This window comes from Schistocerca nitens, chromosome 2 (genome assembly GCF_023898315.1).
Source record: "Schistocerca nitens isolate TAMUIC-IGC-003100 chromosome 2, iqSchNite1.1, whole genome shotgun sequence".
Taxonomy (NCBI): Eukaryota; Metazoa; Arthropoda; class Insecta; order Orthoptera; family Acrididae; genus Schistocerca; species Schistocerca nitens.
In genome coordinates this window covers 3446416-3464738 of record NC_064615.1, presented here as the reverse complement: position 1 = coordinate 3464738, position 18323 = coordinate 3446416, and the positions used below count along the sequence as shown (strand labels likewise).

At 38.6% G+C, this 18323-nt stretch overlaps 1 protein-coding gene across 1 annotated transcript in view; it reads right to left on the bottom strand.

Annotated features, from left to right (window-relative positions):
* Nucleotides 1-597: 597 nt before the first annotated feature.
* Nucleotides 598-18323, bottom strand: part of LOC126235664 (ATP-binding cassette sub-family C member 4-like) — a 166546-nt gene continuing 148820 nt past the window's right edge. The window contains exons 23-25 of the mRNA XM_049944384.1: nt 16700-16829; nt 11146-11256; nt 598-1783 (exon numbers count right to left, since the gene is read on the bottom strand). Coding sequence (XP_049800341.1) covers nt 1748-1783; nt 11146-11256; nt 16700-16829 — 277 coding nt within the window. The 3' untranslated portion in view covers nt 598-1747. The remainder of the gene's footprint in view (nt 1784-11145; nt 11257-16699; nt 16830-18323) is intronic.

Genomic DNA, 18323 nt, shown 5'->3' with positions numbered 1-18323 from the left:
GAGCACAATACAGGGAATCTTCTCGCAACTTGTTTCCAAAAAAAGGGGTGTTAACTCTTGTAAATACATACAGTCTTAAAGCCATATTTCTTGTGAAAAGACTGCACCCAAACACTTATTCGGATTTCCACCAGTACAATACTAGAAATAAAGAAAGATTTTACATCTGCAGCCACAGAACAGCACTTTACGAAAAGGGGCCTCAGTATGCAGGTATAAAATTAGCTAATGCACTGCCTAATGCAGTCATGGCTCTTCCTACTATTAAACTGAAACATCAGCTTAAGAAATTTTTAGTAGATCACCCTTTCTACACATTAGAAGAGTACCATACTTATATGAAGAACAACAAATGCTTTGTGAAATTATGTAAATAGAAATCAGTAATCATCTTATTGTAACTTTGTTGTCAATTAATGAAGTATTCAGAAGAATGTGTCTTGTGTATTGTACAAAAAACTGTAATCATTACTATTTCTTTGACATGTGCAGTATATCATTTGATGCTGAATAAAGCTATTATTATTATTATTACTTCATTCTGTCATAGTTTTGGAGAATTTTTAACTAAAGTTACAAGATATATAAAAAGGAACATCATCTTGTACAAAATATTTATTCTGTATTTCATATAAAATGTAAAGAAAATTTTAAGTAGCAAACATCATATATTCCAATCACTTTCTTACAATATTCACAAATTAATAAGGTCTCGAGTTTGAGTCTTGGTCTGGCACACAGTTTTAATCTGCCAGCAAGTTTCAATATTCACAATATTTCCACAAATTCAGAACTGCAATGAAATTGTGAAAATAAGTCAGAACCACATATCTAGACCAATCTCTGTTGACCCATAACAGAAAGTACATGGCACACTTACAAGATGCAAAACTGCTTACAAGTAAAACTGTAGTAGAATAATACAGAATACAGTTTCATGATGTAAACAACACACAGTAATAAAGGATGACAACTGCCGAAAATCAGCTGTTTTGGGAAAAGGATGATCTTTTCTAATTTTTAAACAAATAGTTGATATTTCCCTTTTTCTTTTACATGTAAATATAGGTTATATTTATGGAAGTAAATTTTGACAGAGATCTGGCATTTTTATGGGAGCAGTTTCTTTTTGAATATGGAATTTATTATTGGAAGACCTTGTTCCTAAAATGCTGAATGATGAAACTGTTTTTGATTATCATTTGATGAAACTGTTTTTGATTATCCTTTTCCACAAACTCAGTTGTACATCAAAGTTTATGACACAGTAAACAAGAACTATTAACATCACAATAGCTTCACAGTCTACAATGATCTTATAAAATCACATTTACAGTTACCAAAATATAAAAGAAAATTTACAGGAAAATAAGAAAACAGTATGTACTTAGAAAAATATTTCAGGGATTGTCTCTTGACACAGTAATAACAGTAAGGAAAAATAGCCGCCAATATTTCCTGAGCTTCCTCTTCATTTTCTTCCAACACACAGCATAACCACAGTTGTCTTCTACGTCTTCAGGCACTTTGTAGTTGTTTCCTCACTCAGTTAGAGTACAAAATAAACATCTGACCACAAAGAAATACTGTAACTAGTAATTACAAGTATACGAGCCCTTTGTGGCTGTGAGTCCAGTAGGAACTTTCCATGATGAAAGCATTATAAATGCCTTCAAATTTTTTCTTCAAATAAATAAATTACTTAATACTGGTAACACAAATTCCTCCCACAAAATGTGCCATTATTTCATGTCACACTTTCAGTCTGTTGTTGATCATATGCCTATTAGAAGAAAAAAATTAATAAGTTTCACTGAAATCATTGCAAATGAAAATATTGGTATGTACTTACAAATTTTACAACAGGCTACGTCTCATCAATAAATATGCATAATGGACAGAAACAGGACAGTATAATTTCAGCATTATAGGCCTTGCAAATTTAGTTCCTTAGCAGTATATGAGAACTGTCATGAAGTGTTACAAACAAAAATGAAATTCATGAGTGGAATAACTCATAAAATATTGAAAAGGCAACCACTGACACATAGTGGACAGATGTGAGGTGCATAGAAACGCAGCAGGAAACAGTATTCATGCTAGCTTTGGAGCTTTTGCTCTAAGTGGGTTAGCTTTCCTTTATCTTACATATTAAACACACACAGAAGCATTTCTGGCTGTATATTGAATGAAAATCAAGACAAGGCTTATTTTTATTATTGAATGATACAATAATATTATTTTAATTTTCAATAAAATAGTAACTAAAAATACTGGAATTAACAACCTGAAGGTGGTACTGAGATGTAGAACAGTCCATCCATTATTATACGCATTGAAATGAAAGGAATGTCAAGTAAGGCTAAGCAGATAACGTTTAGAAGGTAAATAACTTAATTTTAGATCATCAGAAGAGAAATCTGTAAATTTGGTGAGTAAGGGTAGGTTTTATTCCCCCATTTCTTTCAGCAGTTTCAAGTTTTGCACTGTGTAGCTCTTATTTTACTTCTACACCTCCTGATTTTTAACATTCTGTTTTCTCTTTATGCTCTTGTCTATTTATTTTGTTTTCTCTATCTCCATACAGTCTCACCCAAATGGGTGTCAAGGTTAAGATACCATAATATTTTGATGAATGTCATACTCATTATCTTTGGGAACAGACACAGAGTTTAACATTCACTGAAATGCCCCCACATTGTCTCCTGGCTAGACATTTGAGAACTTTTCATCAGTCCAATTTCTTGTTTTCAGTTTTGCTTATTTCATCACTTCTCTCTCTCTCTCTCTCTCTCTCTCTCTCTCTCATTTACAAATGTCTGCTTGTGTCTGTGTATGTGCGGATGGATATGTGTGTGTATGCAAGTGTATACCTGTCCTTTTTTCCCTCTAAGGTAAGTCTTTCCGCTACCGGGATTGGAATGACTCCTTACCCTCTCCCTTAAAACCCACATCCTTTCGCCTTTCCCTCTCCTTCCCTCTTTCCTGATGAAGCAACCATTGGTTGCTAAAGCTTGAATTTTGTGTGTATGTTTGTGTTTGTTTGTGTGTCTATCGACCTGCCAGCACTTTTGTTTGGTAAGTCTCATCATCTTTGTTTTTAGATATATTTTTCCCATGTGGAATGTTTCCCTCTATTATATATATATCAAGATGATGTGACTTACTAAACGGTGCTGGCAGGTCGATAGACACACAAACAAACACAAACATACACACAAAATTCAAGCTTTCGCAACAAATGGTTGCTTCATCAGGAAAGAGGGAAGGAGAGGGAAAGACGAAAGGATGTGGGTTTTAAGGGAGAGGGTATGGAGTCATTCCAATTCCGGGAGCGGAAAGACTTGCATTAGGGGGAAAAAAGGACAGGTATACACTCACACACACACACACACACACACACACACACATATCCATCCGCACATACACAGACACAAGCAGACATTTGTAAAGGCAAAGAGTTTGGGCAGAGATGTCAGTTGAGGTGGAAGTACAGAGGCAAAGATGTTGATGAAAGACAGGTGAGGTATGAGCGGCGGCAAATTGAAATTAGTGGAGATTGAGGCCTGGCGGATAACGAGAAGAGAGGATATACTGAAGGGCAAGTTCCCATCTCCGGAGTTCTGACAGGTTGGTGTTAGTGGGAAGTATCCAGATAACCCGGACGGTGTAACACTGTGCCACGATGTGCTGGCTGTGCGCCAAGGCATGTTTAGCCACAGGGTGATCCTCATTACCAACAAACACTGTCTGCCTGTGTCCATTCATGTGAATGGACAGTTTGTTGCTGGTCATTCCCACATAGAAACCTCGTTTGGTAAGTCACATCATCTTTGTTTTTAGATATATTTTTCCCAAAAAAAATGGTTCAAATGGCTCTGAGCACTATGGGACTTAACATCTATGGTCATCAGTCCCCTAGAACTTAGAACTACTTAAACCTAACTAACCTAAGGACAGCACACAACACCCAGCCATCACGAGGCAGAGAAAATCTCTGACCCCGCCGGGAATCGAACCCGGGAACCCGGGCATGGGAAGCGAGAACGCTACTGCACGACCACGAGATGCGGGCATATTTTTCCCACGTGGAATGTTTCCCTCCATTATACTCATATCATTAATTTGAACCCAACAATTACGTTTGTTATTGTCACTGTTGCATTTCGAAATCTTTCCTGTCATCTTATTTTCTCTTTCTGTTTTTGCAAGTAGATTCACTTTGTATTCACCTTCTCCTTTTTACTGAATCTACCATACAATTTTATCCCGCCTATATATATTCAATAATACGTAACCCACTTCCAAACCACAACCAAAAAATTTTTTTTCCGCTTTCAACACTACCGCTGCTATAAAATCCACCGTTTCCAGTTCACAAACAGTTCCTTTCAGCTATTAAACAGCCATTTCGGCTAGTTCTAATAACTTTCGCTTTTTTTCCATTTCCGTTTTTCCCACATCACTGATCTTTTTTAGCCGCTTCCCACAGGTTTTAACGTCATTATTTCTTCGTCAGAAAATTGTTAGCCTCATTTTGACAATCTGCCACCACAAAACCAATCCTTTTAATACATTTACACGCAGTTTTTTCGAAATTTTCCCGTATTGCTCCACCCTTTAACGTGTTTTGGCGGCAACACAACCACCTTACCTTTGTGCACATCGTTGTCTACCAACCCAAGTTCACCACAGTATCAACATAGCCCAGCTATAACCAACACTTTTTCGCCTTTTTTCACACCAGATCTCCAGTTGCTTTCTAGTTCACCTTTATCTCTCCCCCATATATTTTCATTTTCATTTTCATTTCAGCCTCATGTTACACTTTCCACGTTCAAATACCATGTCACCCGCACAACATCCCCACAACGACCCCATTAAGTTTTATTTACATTCCCTCCGCAAACATGCCTTCGCCCTAGCCAGATTACACTCCCATATTTTATTTTCTCAGGCTTGCCTGACATTTGGCATTACCCCCAAAGGCCTCACACTTAAAGTTCCCATCTCTGGCTGTAACCCTTCTTGCCATCAGTCCCTATACCAGTTCCAAACTGAACAATCCATAGCCCTCACCCACCTAATCCTTCACCTACACATCAACTCAGCCAATGAACACACCCGTCAACTCCTATCCTTCATAAAAGTCCTCAATCTTTCCTCTCCCACATCTACACCGGCTGTTCAGAGCATCCTCCTACAGGCCAACCGCAAATTAGAACAGCATGCCACCCTCCACCTCAAAAAACTATCCAATCTCCTGGTTTCCCACCTCCAGAAAGGCAACTCACTCACCCTTCACAACCTTTCCAGCAAACCTCAACCTCCTCTCATTGCACACAGACCCAGTCTCTCCCATCTACTCAATCTCCCACTTCCAGCTCCACTCCCCCCAAAACCTCAAAATTCCAATCAACACAATCTGGAACCACAACACCCTAATTCAGTCGTTAACCTTTCTTCCAAACCTCTCTCCCAATCCGAAACCTCTGTCCTATCCAAAGGCCTCACCGTCAGCCCCACTCCCAGATTCAACCAAACAGCCCTTGTCACAGATTTACTGTCCTACACCCGTACTCTCTGCTGGACATATCACTTTTCCACGAAGAAAAATGATCCTAATCCTACTCCTAATGATCCAACTCCCCAAGACACTATCCAAATTGAACCCTGCCTGGAACAGTTCCGTCCTCCGCCACAGCGGGACCCACCTCCTCTTCCTCAAAATCACCCTCTCCAAACCTTCCAGGAATTTCTGACTTCCAGCCTTGCCTCTCAATCCTCCTTAAAAAACCTTAATCCTACTCCCAACATCACCACTGCTGAAGCCCAGGCTATCTGTGATCTGAAGGCTGACCGATCCATCGTCATTCTTCCGGCGGACAAGGGTTCCACGACTGTGGTACTTGATCGTCGGGAGTATGTGGCTGAGGGACTGTGTCAGCTTTCAGAGAACACTACATACAAAGTTTTCCAAGGTAATCCCATTCCTGATGTCCAGGCGGAGCTTCAAGGAATCCTCAGAACCTGAGGCCCCCTACAAAACCTTTCACCTGACTCCATCAACCTCCTGACCCCACCAACACCCCGCACCCCTACCTTCTACCTTCTTCCTAAAATTCACAAACCCAAACAACCCGGCCACCCCATTGTAGCTGGTTACCAAGCCCCCACAGAACGTATCTCTGCCTACGTAGATCAACACCTTCAACCCATTACATACAGTCTCCCATCCTTCATCAAAGACACCAACCACTTTCTCGAATGCCTGGAATCCTTACCTAGTCTGTTACCCACGGAAACCATCCTTGTAACCATTGATGCCACTTCCTTATACACAAATATTCCGCAAGTCCAGGGCCTCGCTGCGATGGAGCACTTACTTTCACGCTGATCACCTGCCACCCTACCTAAAACCTCTATCCTCATTACCTTAGCCAGCTTCATCCTGACCCACAACTTCTTCACTTTCGAAGGCCAGACATACCAACAATTAAAGGGAACAGCCATGGGTACCAGGATGGCCCCCTCGTGCACCAACCAATTCATGGATCGCTTAGAGGAAGCCTTCTTGGTTACCCAGGCCTGCCAACCCAAAGTTTGGTACAGACTTATTGATGACATCTTCATGATCTGGACTCAAAGTGAAGAAGAACTCCAGAATATCGTCTCCAACCTCAACTCCTTTGGTACCAACGGATTCACCTGGTCCTACTCCAAATGCCATGCCACTTTCCTTGACGTTGACCTCCACCTGTCCAATGGCCAGCTTCACACGTCCTTCCACATCAAACCCACCAACAAGCAACAGAACCTCCATTATGACAGCTGCCACCCATTCCACACCAAACGGTCCCTTCCCTACAGCCTAGGTCTTCGTGGCAAACGAATCTGCTCCAGTCTGGAATCCCTGAGCCATTACACCAACAACCTGAAAATAGCTTTCGCATCCCGCAACTACCCTCCCGACCTGGTACAGAAGCAAATAACCAGAGCCACTTCCTCATCTCCTCAAACCCAGAACCTCCCACAGAAGAACCCCAAAAGTGTCCAACTTGTGACAGGATACTTTCCGGGACTGGATCAGCCTCCCCACTCCACCAAGAGTGTCTTTCCGCCGTCCACCTAACCTTCGTAACCTGTTAGTTCATCCCTATGAAATCCCCAAACCACCTTCCCTACCCTCTGGCTCCTACCCTTGTAACCGCCCCCGGTGTACAGCCTGTCCCATGCACCCTCCCACCACAAACCTACTCCAGTCCTGTAACCCGGAAGGTGGACACGATCAAAGGCAGAGCCACGTGTGAAAGCACCCACGTGATTTACCAACTGACCTGCCTACACTGTGAAGCTTTCTATGTGGGAATGACCAGCAACAAACTGTCCATTCGCATGAATGGACACAGGCAGACAGTGTTTGTTGGTAATGAGGATCACCCTGTGGCTAAACATGCCTTGGTGCACGGCCAGCACATCTTGGCACAGTGTTACACCGTCCGGGTTATCTGGATACTTCCCACCAACACCAACCTATCCGAACTCCGGAGATGGGAACTTGCTCTTCAATATATCCTCTCTTCCCGTTACCCACCAGGCCTCAATCTCTGCTAATTTCAAGTTGCCGCCACTCATACCTCACCTGTCAATCAACATCATCTTTGCCTCTTCACTTCCACCTCGACTGACATCTCTGCCCAAACTCTTTGTCTTTAAATATGTCTGCTTGTGTCTGTATATGTGTGGATGGATATGTGTGTGTGTGCGAATGTATACCCGTCCTTTTTTCCCCCTAAGGTAAGTCTTTCCGCTCCCGGGATTGGAATGACTCCTTACCCTCTCCCTTAAAAACCACATCCTTTCGTCTTTCCCTCTCCTTCCCTCTTTCCTGATGAGGCAACAGTTTGTTGCGAAAGCTTGAATTTTGTGTGTGTGTTTGTGATGTGACTTACCAAATGAAAGTGCTGGCAGGTCGACAGACACACAAACAAACACAAACATACACACAAAATTCAGCTTTCGCAACAAACTGTTGCCTCATCAGGAAAGAGGGAAGGAGAGGGAAAGACGAAAGGATGTGGGTTTTAAGGGAGAGGGTAAGGAGTCATTTCAATCCCGGGAGCGGAAAGACTTACCTTAGGGGGAAAAAAGGACGGGTATACACTCGCACACACACACATATCCATATGAATATAATAATCGGGATAAAACCATACCCTTTTTAAATCTGAGTTATCACTTCAAGAGTACATCATTAGCCCTATTCTGTATATAGCATTGCATGATTTCCATTAAAAACCTATATGTCTCTGCCCATGGTTGAGCACAGTATCTCTTTAATCTTCATGTTCTATGAATTTTATTGCTGGTTTGCAGTTGTTCCAATGACCTGCTTCAAGATTTTGCATAATTGGAAAACTCTAAAAACTCTTAATGCTGGTATATCACTTGAAAAATAGGGCACACGAAATGAGATACATCGCAGGGTATTTGGATATAAAGCAGAGATAATACTCAAGGAAATGTCATTCTTATAGGACTGCCACAAAGAACATGTCTGGTTAAAATTGTGAAATACAATCATATGGCTGTGGACATTCCACTGAATGCACCCTGTATGGTGTCAAACTATGCATCTACATGTAACAACATTCAGGCAAAATGAATGAACGTCATTGTGTTAGCTGTGAGAATAACACAATAGAGGGAATAAAGCTCATTATAGTACTGACTGTCACTTGCAACCCATGTCCTTAATTATCTGCTGGATGTATTCTAATGTCTGTCTTCCTCCACAGTTTTTGCCCTCTGCAGCTCCCTCTAGTACCATTGAAGTCATTCCCTGATGTCTCTACAGATTTCCTATCATCCTATCCCTTCTTCTTGTCAGTGTTTTCCACATATTCCTTTCCTCTCCAATTCTGTGCAGAATCTCCTCATTCATTACCTTATCAATCCACCTACTTTTCAACATTCATCTGTAGCACCACAATTCAAATGCTTCAAGTCTTTTCTTTACTGGTTTTCCCAAATGAAATTTCTTTCTCAGATTGAGGCCTGTGTTTGATACTAGTATACTTCTCTTGGCCAGAATGCCCTTTTTGCCAGAGACAGTCTGCTTTTGATGTCCTCCTTGCTCCATCTGTCATTGGTTATTTTGCTGCCTATGTAGTAAAATTCCTTAACTTCGTCTAATTTGTGTCTATCAATCTGATGTTAAGTTTCTCATTGTTATCATTTCTGCTACTTCTCATTACTTTTTTCTTTCTTCTATTTACTCTCAATGCATATTCTGTACTCATAAGACTGTTCATTCTGTTCAGCAGATCATGTAATTCTTCACTTTCACTCAGGATAGTAATGTCATCAACAAATCGTATCATTTATATCCTTTCACCCTGAATTTCAGTTCCACTCCTGAATCTTTCTTTTATTTCCATCTTCTTTGATGTACAGATTGGACAGTTGGGGCAAAAGACTAGAACAGTGTCTTAAATAAATTTTTATTCGAGTACTTCGTTCTTGGTCATCCATTCTTATTATCCCCCCTTGGCTCTCGTACATATTGTATATTACCTCTCTCTCCCTATAGCTTGCCCCTATTTTTCCCAGAATTTCAAACGATTTTACATTGTTGAACACTTTTTTCAGATCAACAAATCCTACAAACATATCTTGATTTTTATTTAGTCAGCCTCAACATCAGAATTGCCTCTCTGGTGCCTTTACCTTACCTAAAGCCAAACTGATCATCATCTACATATCCTCAATTTTCTTTTCCATTCTTCTATGTATTATACTTGTCAGCAACTTGGATGCATGAGCTGTTATGCTGAGTGTGGGATAATTCTCACACTTCTCAGCTCTTGCAGTCTTTAGAATTGTTTGGATGATATTTTTGCAAATGACAGATGGTATGTCACCAGACGCACATCAGACTCAGAGTCTACACACCAACATGAATAGTTGCTTTGTTGCCACTGCCCCCAATGATTTTAAAAATTCTGATGGAATGTTATCTATCCCTTCTGTCTTATTTGATCTTGAGTCCTCCATAGCTCTCCTAAATTCTGATTCTAATACAGGATCCCCTATCTCTTCTAAATCGAGTCCTGTTTCTTCTTCTATTACATCAGACAAATCTTCCCCCTCATAGAGGTCTTTTCACCTATCTGCTCTCTCCTTTGCATTTAATAGTGGAATGTGTACTCTTCATGTTACCACCCTTGCTTCTAATTTCACTGAAGGTTCTTTTGACTTTCCTATTTGCTGAGTCAGTTCTTCCGACAATTATTTCTTTTTCAACTTCTTCACATTTTTCATGCAGCCATTTCACCTTAGCTTCCCTGCGCTTCCTGTTTATTTCATTCCCCAGCGAGTTGTATTTCTGTATTCCTGAATTTCCCTAAACATTTTTGTACTTCCTTCTTTCATCAATCAGCTGAAGTATTTCTTCTGCATCTGAAGTATCTCTTCTTTGTTAGCACACATCAAACACAACACCTTTCTTGCACAAAGTTTTCTTTCAAATAAATCTCAATACAAAATCTGCATTAAAATTTTTTATGACATGCCTAATGCATCATCTATTTCATGTACATTCAATTTCCAGTCACCCAGTTCCATATAGCAGCTTTTGGGACATCCTTCATGTGCATCATCTTGAAGAGAAGTACAGCCATATTGAATTTTCCTGCTAATGTCGTAACTCAGGAAAATGATGACCAGGCTCCATATAAATCTTCTCTAACTATACACGAATTTATGTTAATTGTAAACTGACCAAAAATAAAAGAATTTTGTGATGGCACAATATTCCGGCTTATTCATCTGAGACACATAAATGTGAAACAGCAACTTCAGAAATTAAAAATTAAACTATTCCACAGGTAAAGTTTGCACTGACTGCCATTATTGGACAGCATGTTCCACCATTATAATAATAATAAAAAGAGGCTGTTGATGTAAATGCCATCTCTGTTCTATGCTGTTAACCTTTCTCATCCAATTTTGATTTGTGAATAATAAACAGCTAAAATGATGGTTGTTAACTTGGCTAATAGTTAAATATGATGGAATTTTTAAACAAAACTGGGTGTTAATTTTTGAAGAAGAATCTTAAAATGAAGTTGTATCAGTTCTTACCTCTTTTGCCACTTGTCTTAACTGTGCTTCCATTGACTTTCCTGTCTGTTCAACCATTTTAGTGAAGTGTCCATCTGGTATTTGGAGAAGCACATGTGGATGTGCATATTCCTTTAAGAATTAACAGTTGTGATTAGTAGTATGTCTTTTAACAACTGAATTATGATTTCAGTAATGCTAATGAAATGATCCCAATTTTTTTAAAAAATGGTGATAGCACAAATTTATTCTTCTCATTACTACAAGCTCCAGACCTGCTTTCATCACACAGATGTCTGTTGTCCATATCATTACCATTAGATTTTAATGTTATATGTTTATTTCTTCATGATCTGATCTATAATAACGAGAAGGACATACATTTATCTAGGTCTCTGAGTTACCCAAAGCTTCTAATCTGTTTGATATATACACCATAGGCCTTCAACTGGTGGTGTTTCAATAGACGTTGTTAAAGCTAGAAACAAAATATTGCAAAACAAACTAACAATGTTTTACAGAATGTCTGTAGTGGAATACAATTTCAAAAACAAGAACAAATCTGCAATTGCCTATTTTAGTAGAAAGGTGACAAACAAGATATTAAAAAATCAGTCTCCTCTGCATAAAGCATGAGCCATTCACTAAATTTTCATCTAGTGCATGGGACGGGGGGATGACATTAGATTTTAATCAAATACAAGAAAATGCTTATATTATAAATGACTAAAGTGAAAGGTACTATTAGCAACTCATGAATAAAATTATAGAACAAAGTACAATAATGAGTATGATTTACCACTTGGTGTGGTATCATAAATTCTGGTGAAGCTTTTGACCCAGCTACGGAGAAATCTGTACTCACAGGCCTTGTGAAGTAATTCACTGATTCAACTTAGATTAGATTATAGTACTGAAGAATATACAGATAAATATTACTGCTACCATTAAAATTCAGCAGGATACTAAAAATTCATAACTGAAACAGGAGTCACACAAGGTAGTTCTATATCAGCAAAACCGTTCTCAGCAGTACTGGAGGAAGTTTTCAGGTTTTTAAACTGCAAAAGTGGGAAAGAATATGTGTCAGTGGATCATGCCTGAACATGTTAATTTATGTATGGTGCTGTCTCTAGTGCAGCCAAACTTCAACAATTGATGTAAATATTGAAAGAACGTCTGAAAATTACTTACAGTACGACAAATGTCAAATAATGTATGACCAACATATTGACAAGAAAGTAGTTCAATTTGACAATGAAGCCATGGCTCCTGCTAATGAGGTTTTGTACTTAGAGACTAGATGTTCAAGGAAATAAGCAGAAGAGTAAAAAACAACCTGCGGCGCCTTCAGAAAAATAAATAAGGTTTTCAAATCTAAGCTATTTGAAAACAAAGCTTTACAGTCCTTGTATATTGCCAGTCCTGACTAGTAGGAGTTAATGTGAAAACCATTCTATTACTGACAGTTACTGTGGGAGCAATGGACAGATTCATGTTCAGAATTCATAGTAGAAACAGAGAAACCAACCAGTATACAACACAACAGACTGAACAGTAGAGACAATTACATTTGTAATGAAAATGTAGTGAAGAAGGGTGCATCAAAAAGTCTAGAGGAGTTTTATCCAGCCGCAACTGTCAAATGGACATTGAAAAAGATGGTATGATGACAAAATCTCCAATCAACATCTTATCATTTCTACTCTTGGCTGCTGATGAAAGTGGGATATTATTATTTATAGATATAAATAAAATAGAAAGAAACATTCCACATGGGAAAAATATATTAAAAACAGAGATTCCATGACTTACCAAACGGGAAAGCGCTGGTAGATAGGCACAATAAAAAACACACAAACACACACGCAAAATTTCGAGCTTTCGCAACACCCGGTTGCTTCGTCAGGAAAGAGGGAAGGAGAGGGAAAGAGGAAATGATGTGGGTTTTAAGGGAGAGGGTAAGGAGTCATTCCAATCCCGGGAGCGGAAAGACTTACCTTAGGGGGAAAAAAGGACAGGTATACACTCGCACACACACACATATCCATCCACACATATACAGACACAAGCAGACATATTTAAAGACCAAATATAAATAATAAATAAAAATAAAAATATAAATATAAATAAAAAATAATAAAGACCAAATATAAAATTTAAATATGTCTGCTTGTGTCTGTATATGTGTGGACGGATATGTGTGTGTGTGCGAGTGTATACCTGTCCTTTTTTCCCCCTAAGGTAAGTCTTTCCGCTCCCGGGATTGGAATGACTCCTTACCCTCTCCCTTAAAACCCACATCCTTTCATCTTTCCCTCTCCTTCCCTCTTTCCTGACGAAGCAACCGGGGGTTGCGAAAGCTCGAAATTTTGTGTGTGTGTTTTTTATTGTGCCTATCTACCAGCACTTTCCCGTTTGGTAATTCATGGAATCTCTGTTTTTAATATATTTATAGATATAGTTTTACATCAAGAAGATAAGAAGAAATCATATCAATATATAAGAAACATGAGCTCATAATCCAGATAAGAGTAGCATACAGTGGCTAAAATAATTCCACAATATTCTAAAAACAATCTTTGTTAGCACAGAAAGTGTTTGATGTAGCTTGGGAACAATTCCTACACTCTGAAGCTTCAATAAGTACTCTTAAACTGCAGCATTTAATGTATATGAGACTGCTCCATTCAACAACACAATATGATTTTCCTTGATCCATTCTGTTTGTTGATGAAATTAATTGAGTATCACTTTATGTGGAACTCTTAATTATATTGTCATACTGGCTATCAGAACTGATGTGGTAATCAGGGGCAGTAAATGAATCTCAATAGTAAGCATGTTTGCACAGTTTTTATTTAAATATATAATAGCTTATAGCTCAATGGTGGACACACACAAGCTAAAACAAATCCCAAAAGTTAATATAAACCAAAGGAAGCAGTAGTTGCCAACTTAAAACAACATTAACATAATGTGACACTAACACCCACCCTCAGTGTTAACTATCAGTGTTACAAAAACTAAGTTAGAACATTTAAATAAGTCCCAGCAACACTATAAATTTTTAAAAATTTTATTTTATGTAGTGGCCTCACCAGAACATCAGCTAGTAGCTTATCTGTACTAATGTGCTTTAACACAACTTTCTCAGCAGAAACATTCATCCTAGCAAATAAAATTTTAACATCTATATGCTTAAGTTTATGATTGAACTGTGGGTTCTTGCAAAGGCTTGTTATTAGCATATTATCTCCAAAAAATAAAAAAACCTCTTTGACTGCCAGAAAGGCTACAGTACAAACAGTAGTGAAATTTTTAAAAGTCCTGATTTAATTGTCATCTAAATCAGAAAACACAGAAATAACTTTTTATTTGTGCCCAATAACAAAAAAATATTTATTCTATTAGAAGCTGGATCACTTAAGAAAACTGCCGTATCAGGTACCAACTCAGTAAAAATCACTGCTCTGTATACTGTGTGGGCTTGGTCACAAATCGTGTACTAGCTTCTTTTTAAATGAATGTGGCATCTGTAATTTTCAGTATGTTCTCAGATTCCACAACTTGTCTGGTCTCAATCTCTACCAGTCCCTGATTTTCAGTTGACTTTATTAGGGTCCCAGTCCCCTACATCTATATCTGTTTCTACCCCATTACAGCTCGGCATAATTGGTTTCATATTTCTCCTCATCCCTTATTTCAATGATATTTAATTCTAGTGACAGTATCACACTAAGTGTCTTCCCTGTCCTACTCCATGCTGCTCCCCTTCTCTCCTGTGTGTCACCTGCTGCTGCTACTCTAGCTTGCACGCCTGGGAACTATCCCTCTTCTCATATTTCTATTCCTTCTCACCTGCTGTTCTTCCTTACCCATTGTCTCTTCCCATTCACTATACCCATCCCGTACAGCTGAAATGCAGCATTCTCAGAGAGAATGGATATATGATGTGCTTGACTTTGATACTTGACTTATAGACAACAACAACTTATGCAATTGCTATGATTTGAAGAGCAGTTCTCTTTCCTCATATCCATGCATAGCTACCCCATACCCTAATAGTTGTTTGTAATAATTTTTATGTTGATTTTATTTGACATTGGGTAGCATATATATGAAGATACTGAAAGAAAGGTTCTGTATATCACAACTGAGAACAAAACAACAATTTAACTAGCTCATAACAGGTCACTCCGTGTTTATCCACTGGTAAAAAAAAAAATGATTAATTGAAAATATTGTGACTGTCCATGTTAGAGCACTGAAGGAGCTGAATATATCAGTAAGTTAACCCTTAAATACTATGAATGTTGACAGGAACACAATTGCTACGAGGGGTCTCTCAGGGCACCGTTTTATTTTTTATGCATAAAGTCTCAGTTTGGTGAGTATATATTTTCTTGACTTTCTGTTGTTTGTTACACTTCTTGGAAACTGACTTTATGGAAATTTGCATTTTTGAAACAATACAGAACTTAAAACACTTTGAAAATTAAACGACAGCAAGATTTGCAGTTTATTTTCATTTTATATGTTACTAAAATAACAGCACACAGTTACCTCTCTAGCTAACTTGCGGATTATCATCAGGGAGATAGTATTACAGATTCATAACATGACTGTATAAAAAGACACATTTCAGTTGTGACAAATTGTATTTGGAATCAGCTTTGAGTTCACTACTCATTATTTCAGCCTTAGACCGAGTATTCCACCCCATAATTCTATCAAGGGAGAAATTTTGCCAAATTTTTAGCTTAAAAATCAAGAAGAAAGTATGTATTCTTCTGAGGCCCTGAATCAAATTTCAATCACTTTCAGCTGCATGCCTTTCACACAGACCCTCCTACAATTGTCCACCAACACCACACTGTTGATGTGGATACTTTGTTTTCGACTTAAAACAAGGACAACAAAAGGCTGATGTTTTTCATTTATCAAAATATTATTTCTGTATTTGAGACTAATATCTCCAAAACAGCAACTTTTCTCTGAAGCTTTTCAGTATCTGTTGCAGTCCAGGCAGCTGAAAGACAATGTTGAGTCACCTTGTTCTTACGTCAGTTAGCGGCTTCTGTTTTCTCTATCGGAAACATTTGTCTGTTCTTACTGAAGATGCACACTTCTCCATCGTCATCATCTGTCACATCTTCATCACTTTCATTTTCCTTCTCCGAATTAGTATTGTGATCACTAAATACTCAAAATCAGGATCAGTATCACTATGATCAAAGCCTTCATCTGAGAATTCATTGACGTAATGAAGCCTCACATCCCTCTTGCACAGAAAACACTGCATAAAAGGTCTAGCTTTCCTCACCATGGAGGAAGGGTAACGTTCAGCAAAAATACAACATGCATACACTATGGTTTGTCACAGGGGTGTGTGAAATACTGCAAGAGAAGAAACTGCAGCCATCTGAGAGACCACCCAGAGTAGTTAAAGGGTTAAAAACATAAAGCTTCTCCACACCAGCCCGAAGTTTTTCATTTCGATAATCGGTAATCTAAAGCTTGCTGAAAAAGACAAAAAATGTCCAGTATGACAAATTTCTGTAAGATTACTCACCACCATTCTCCCAGAATCCATCACTAGAACTTTATCTGAGTCCATAATAGTATTGAGCCTGTGCGCAATGGTAAGCACAGTGCAGTCCCTGAACTTTGTTCTGATGGTCTTTTGTATAAAGCTGTCAGTCCTAAAAAAAATATTTCACACATTATTATTCATGGTACTCTACACAATGGCACAGCAAAAGAAGACATAAATAGTGGCACAGGAAAAGCAGAGACAAATATTGGAAAAGTAGCTTTTGCCATTTTTTTTGACATGGGCTCTTACTCATTTCTCATGTATAAGGGGTGGTCATGAAGTTTTAATTGACACCTCAAAACCTCAAGCTATGATTATGAAACCTGGTGAAGGTGTTAGTCCTTCTCTACATATAAGGTTTTTTTTTGGAATGATGGATGACTTAGAATAGACCTCCATTTTAGAAGTTTGCATTCTGGCTGTTGAGAAATCGTTCCATCTCACAAATTGCTTCTTTTCATCCTGTAAACACCTGTCAGGCAGTAATTTCTTCATCTGAAGGAAGAGGAAGAAAACATTGGACATGATGTCAGGAGAATACAGAGGTGAGGCAAAATTTTATAGCCGAGAGAAGCAGTAAGTGGGACTATGTCCTGTACTGAATGACCTGGGGTGTTATCATGAAGCATAACCAACCCCTCAGACAGCTTCCTATGATGCTTAGTCTTGACAGCTTCTCTCAAACTTGATCAGGACATTTTGGTACTACGCTCTTGTGACTGTTTGCTATAAGCATTAGCTTTTAAAGCTACACCATGGCTGTCCAAAAAAACACTCAGCCATCATCTTGCCCAATTATGCCTGTGTCTTTGCCTTTTTCTGAAATAGTTAATCTATAAGTTCCCACCGTTTGTTTTGTTTGTTTCTCTCATGGTCACAGTGATATACCCAGCACACAGCCTTAGTGATTAGGTGGCTAAAGAAGTCATCTGAATTGGCCTGACACAACTAAAACATTTTTGCTGCTGCCTTGCTTTGATGAGCATACTGTATGGATGCATGCAGTCACAGAATCCAGCAGACAGTGAATTTTGTCATGTTCAAAATGCAAGGCATTGAAAACTGCCTCCATTGTGATAGACAGATGGCGGAAAGTGAAGATATAGTGTGTGTTAGCTCCGCAAATGTGAACAAAAACAGTGGTAAAAAGTGTGCAAAATGTAAAAAACAAAACATTTACAGTGAAGAGAAATGTGTTACATGCCATATGATTGTAAAAATATCAGAAGAAAGGATGGGAAAATCGACAAATTTCGTTAACGCAATCGCGAGTATAGCGTCCACATCGTCTTCCGGTCAACCTCGTGGTGAACATTATCGTGTATACTCAGACAAATGCTACTGCAACAAGCGAGCGGCGAAAGGTATTATGTGTGTTAAATGCAAAACCTTACACCATTACAGTTGTGCAAGTGCTAATCCGAAACAAAAATTCTGGGCTTGTCGGGAATGTTATGTAGACGACATTGAAAAAAAATTGATCAGTGCAGAATGCGAAAGTGAAGTGATTGCAACGTTGCTAACTGAGATCGGCATTTTAAAACGTAAATATGAAGCCTTAACACAAGAAGACCTACAGCCTGATATATTAAAATATAAA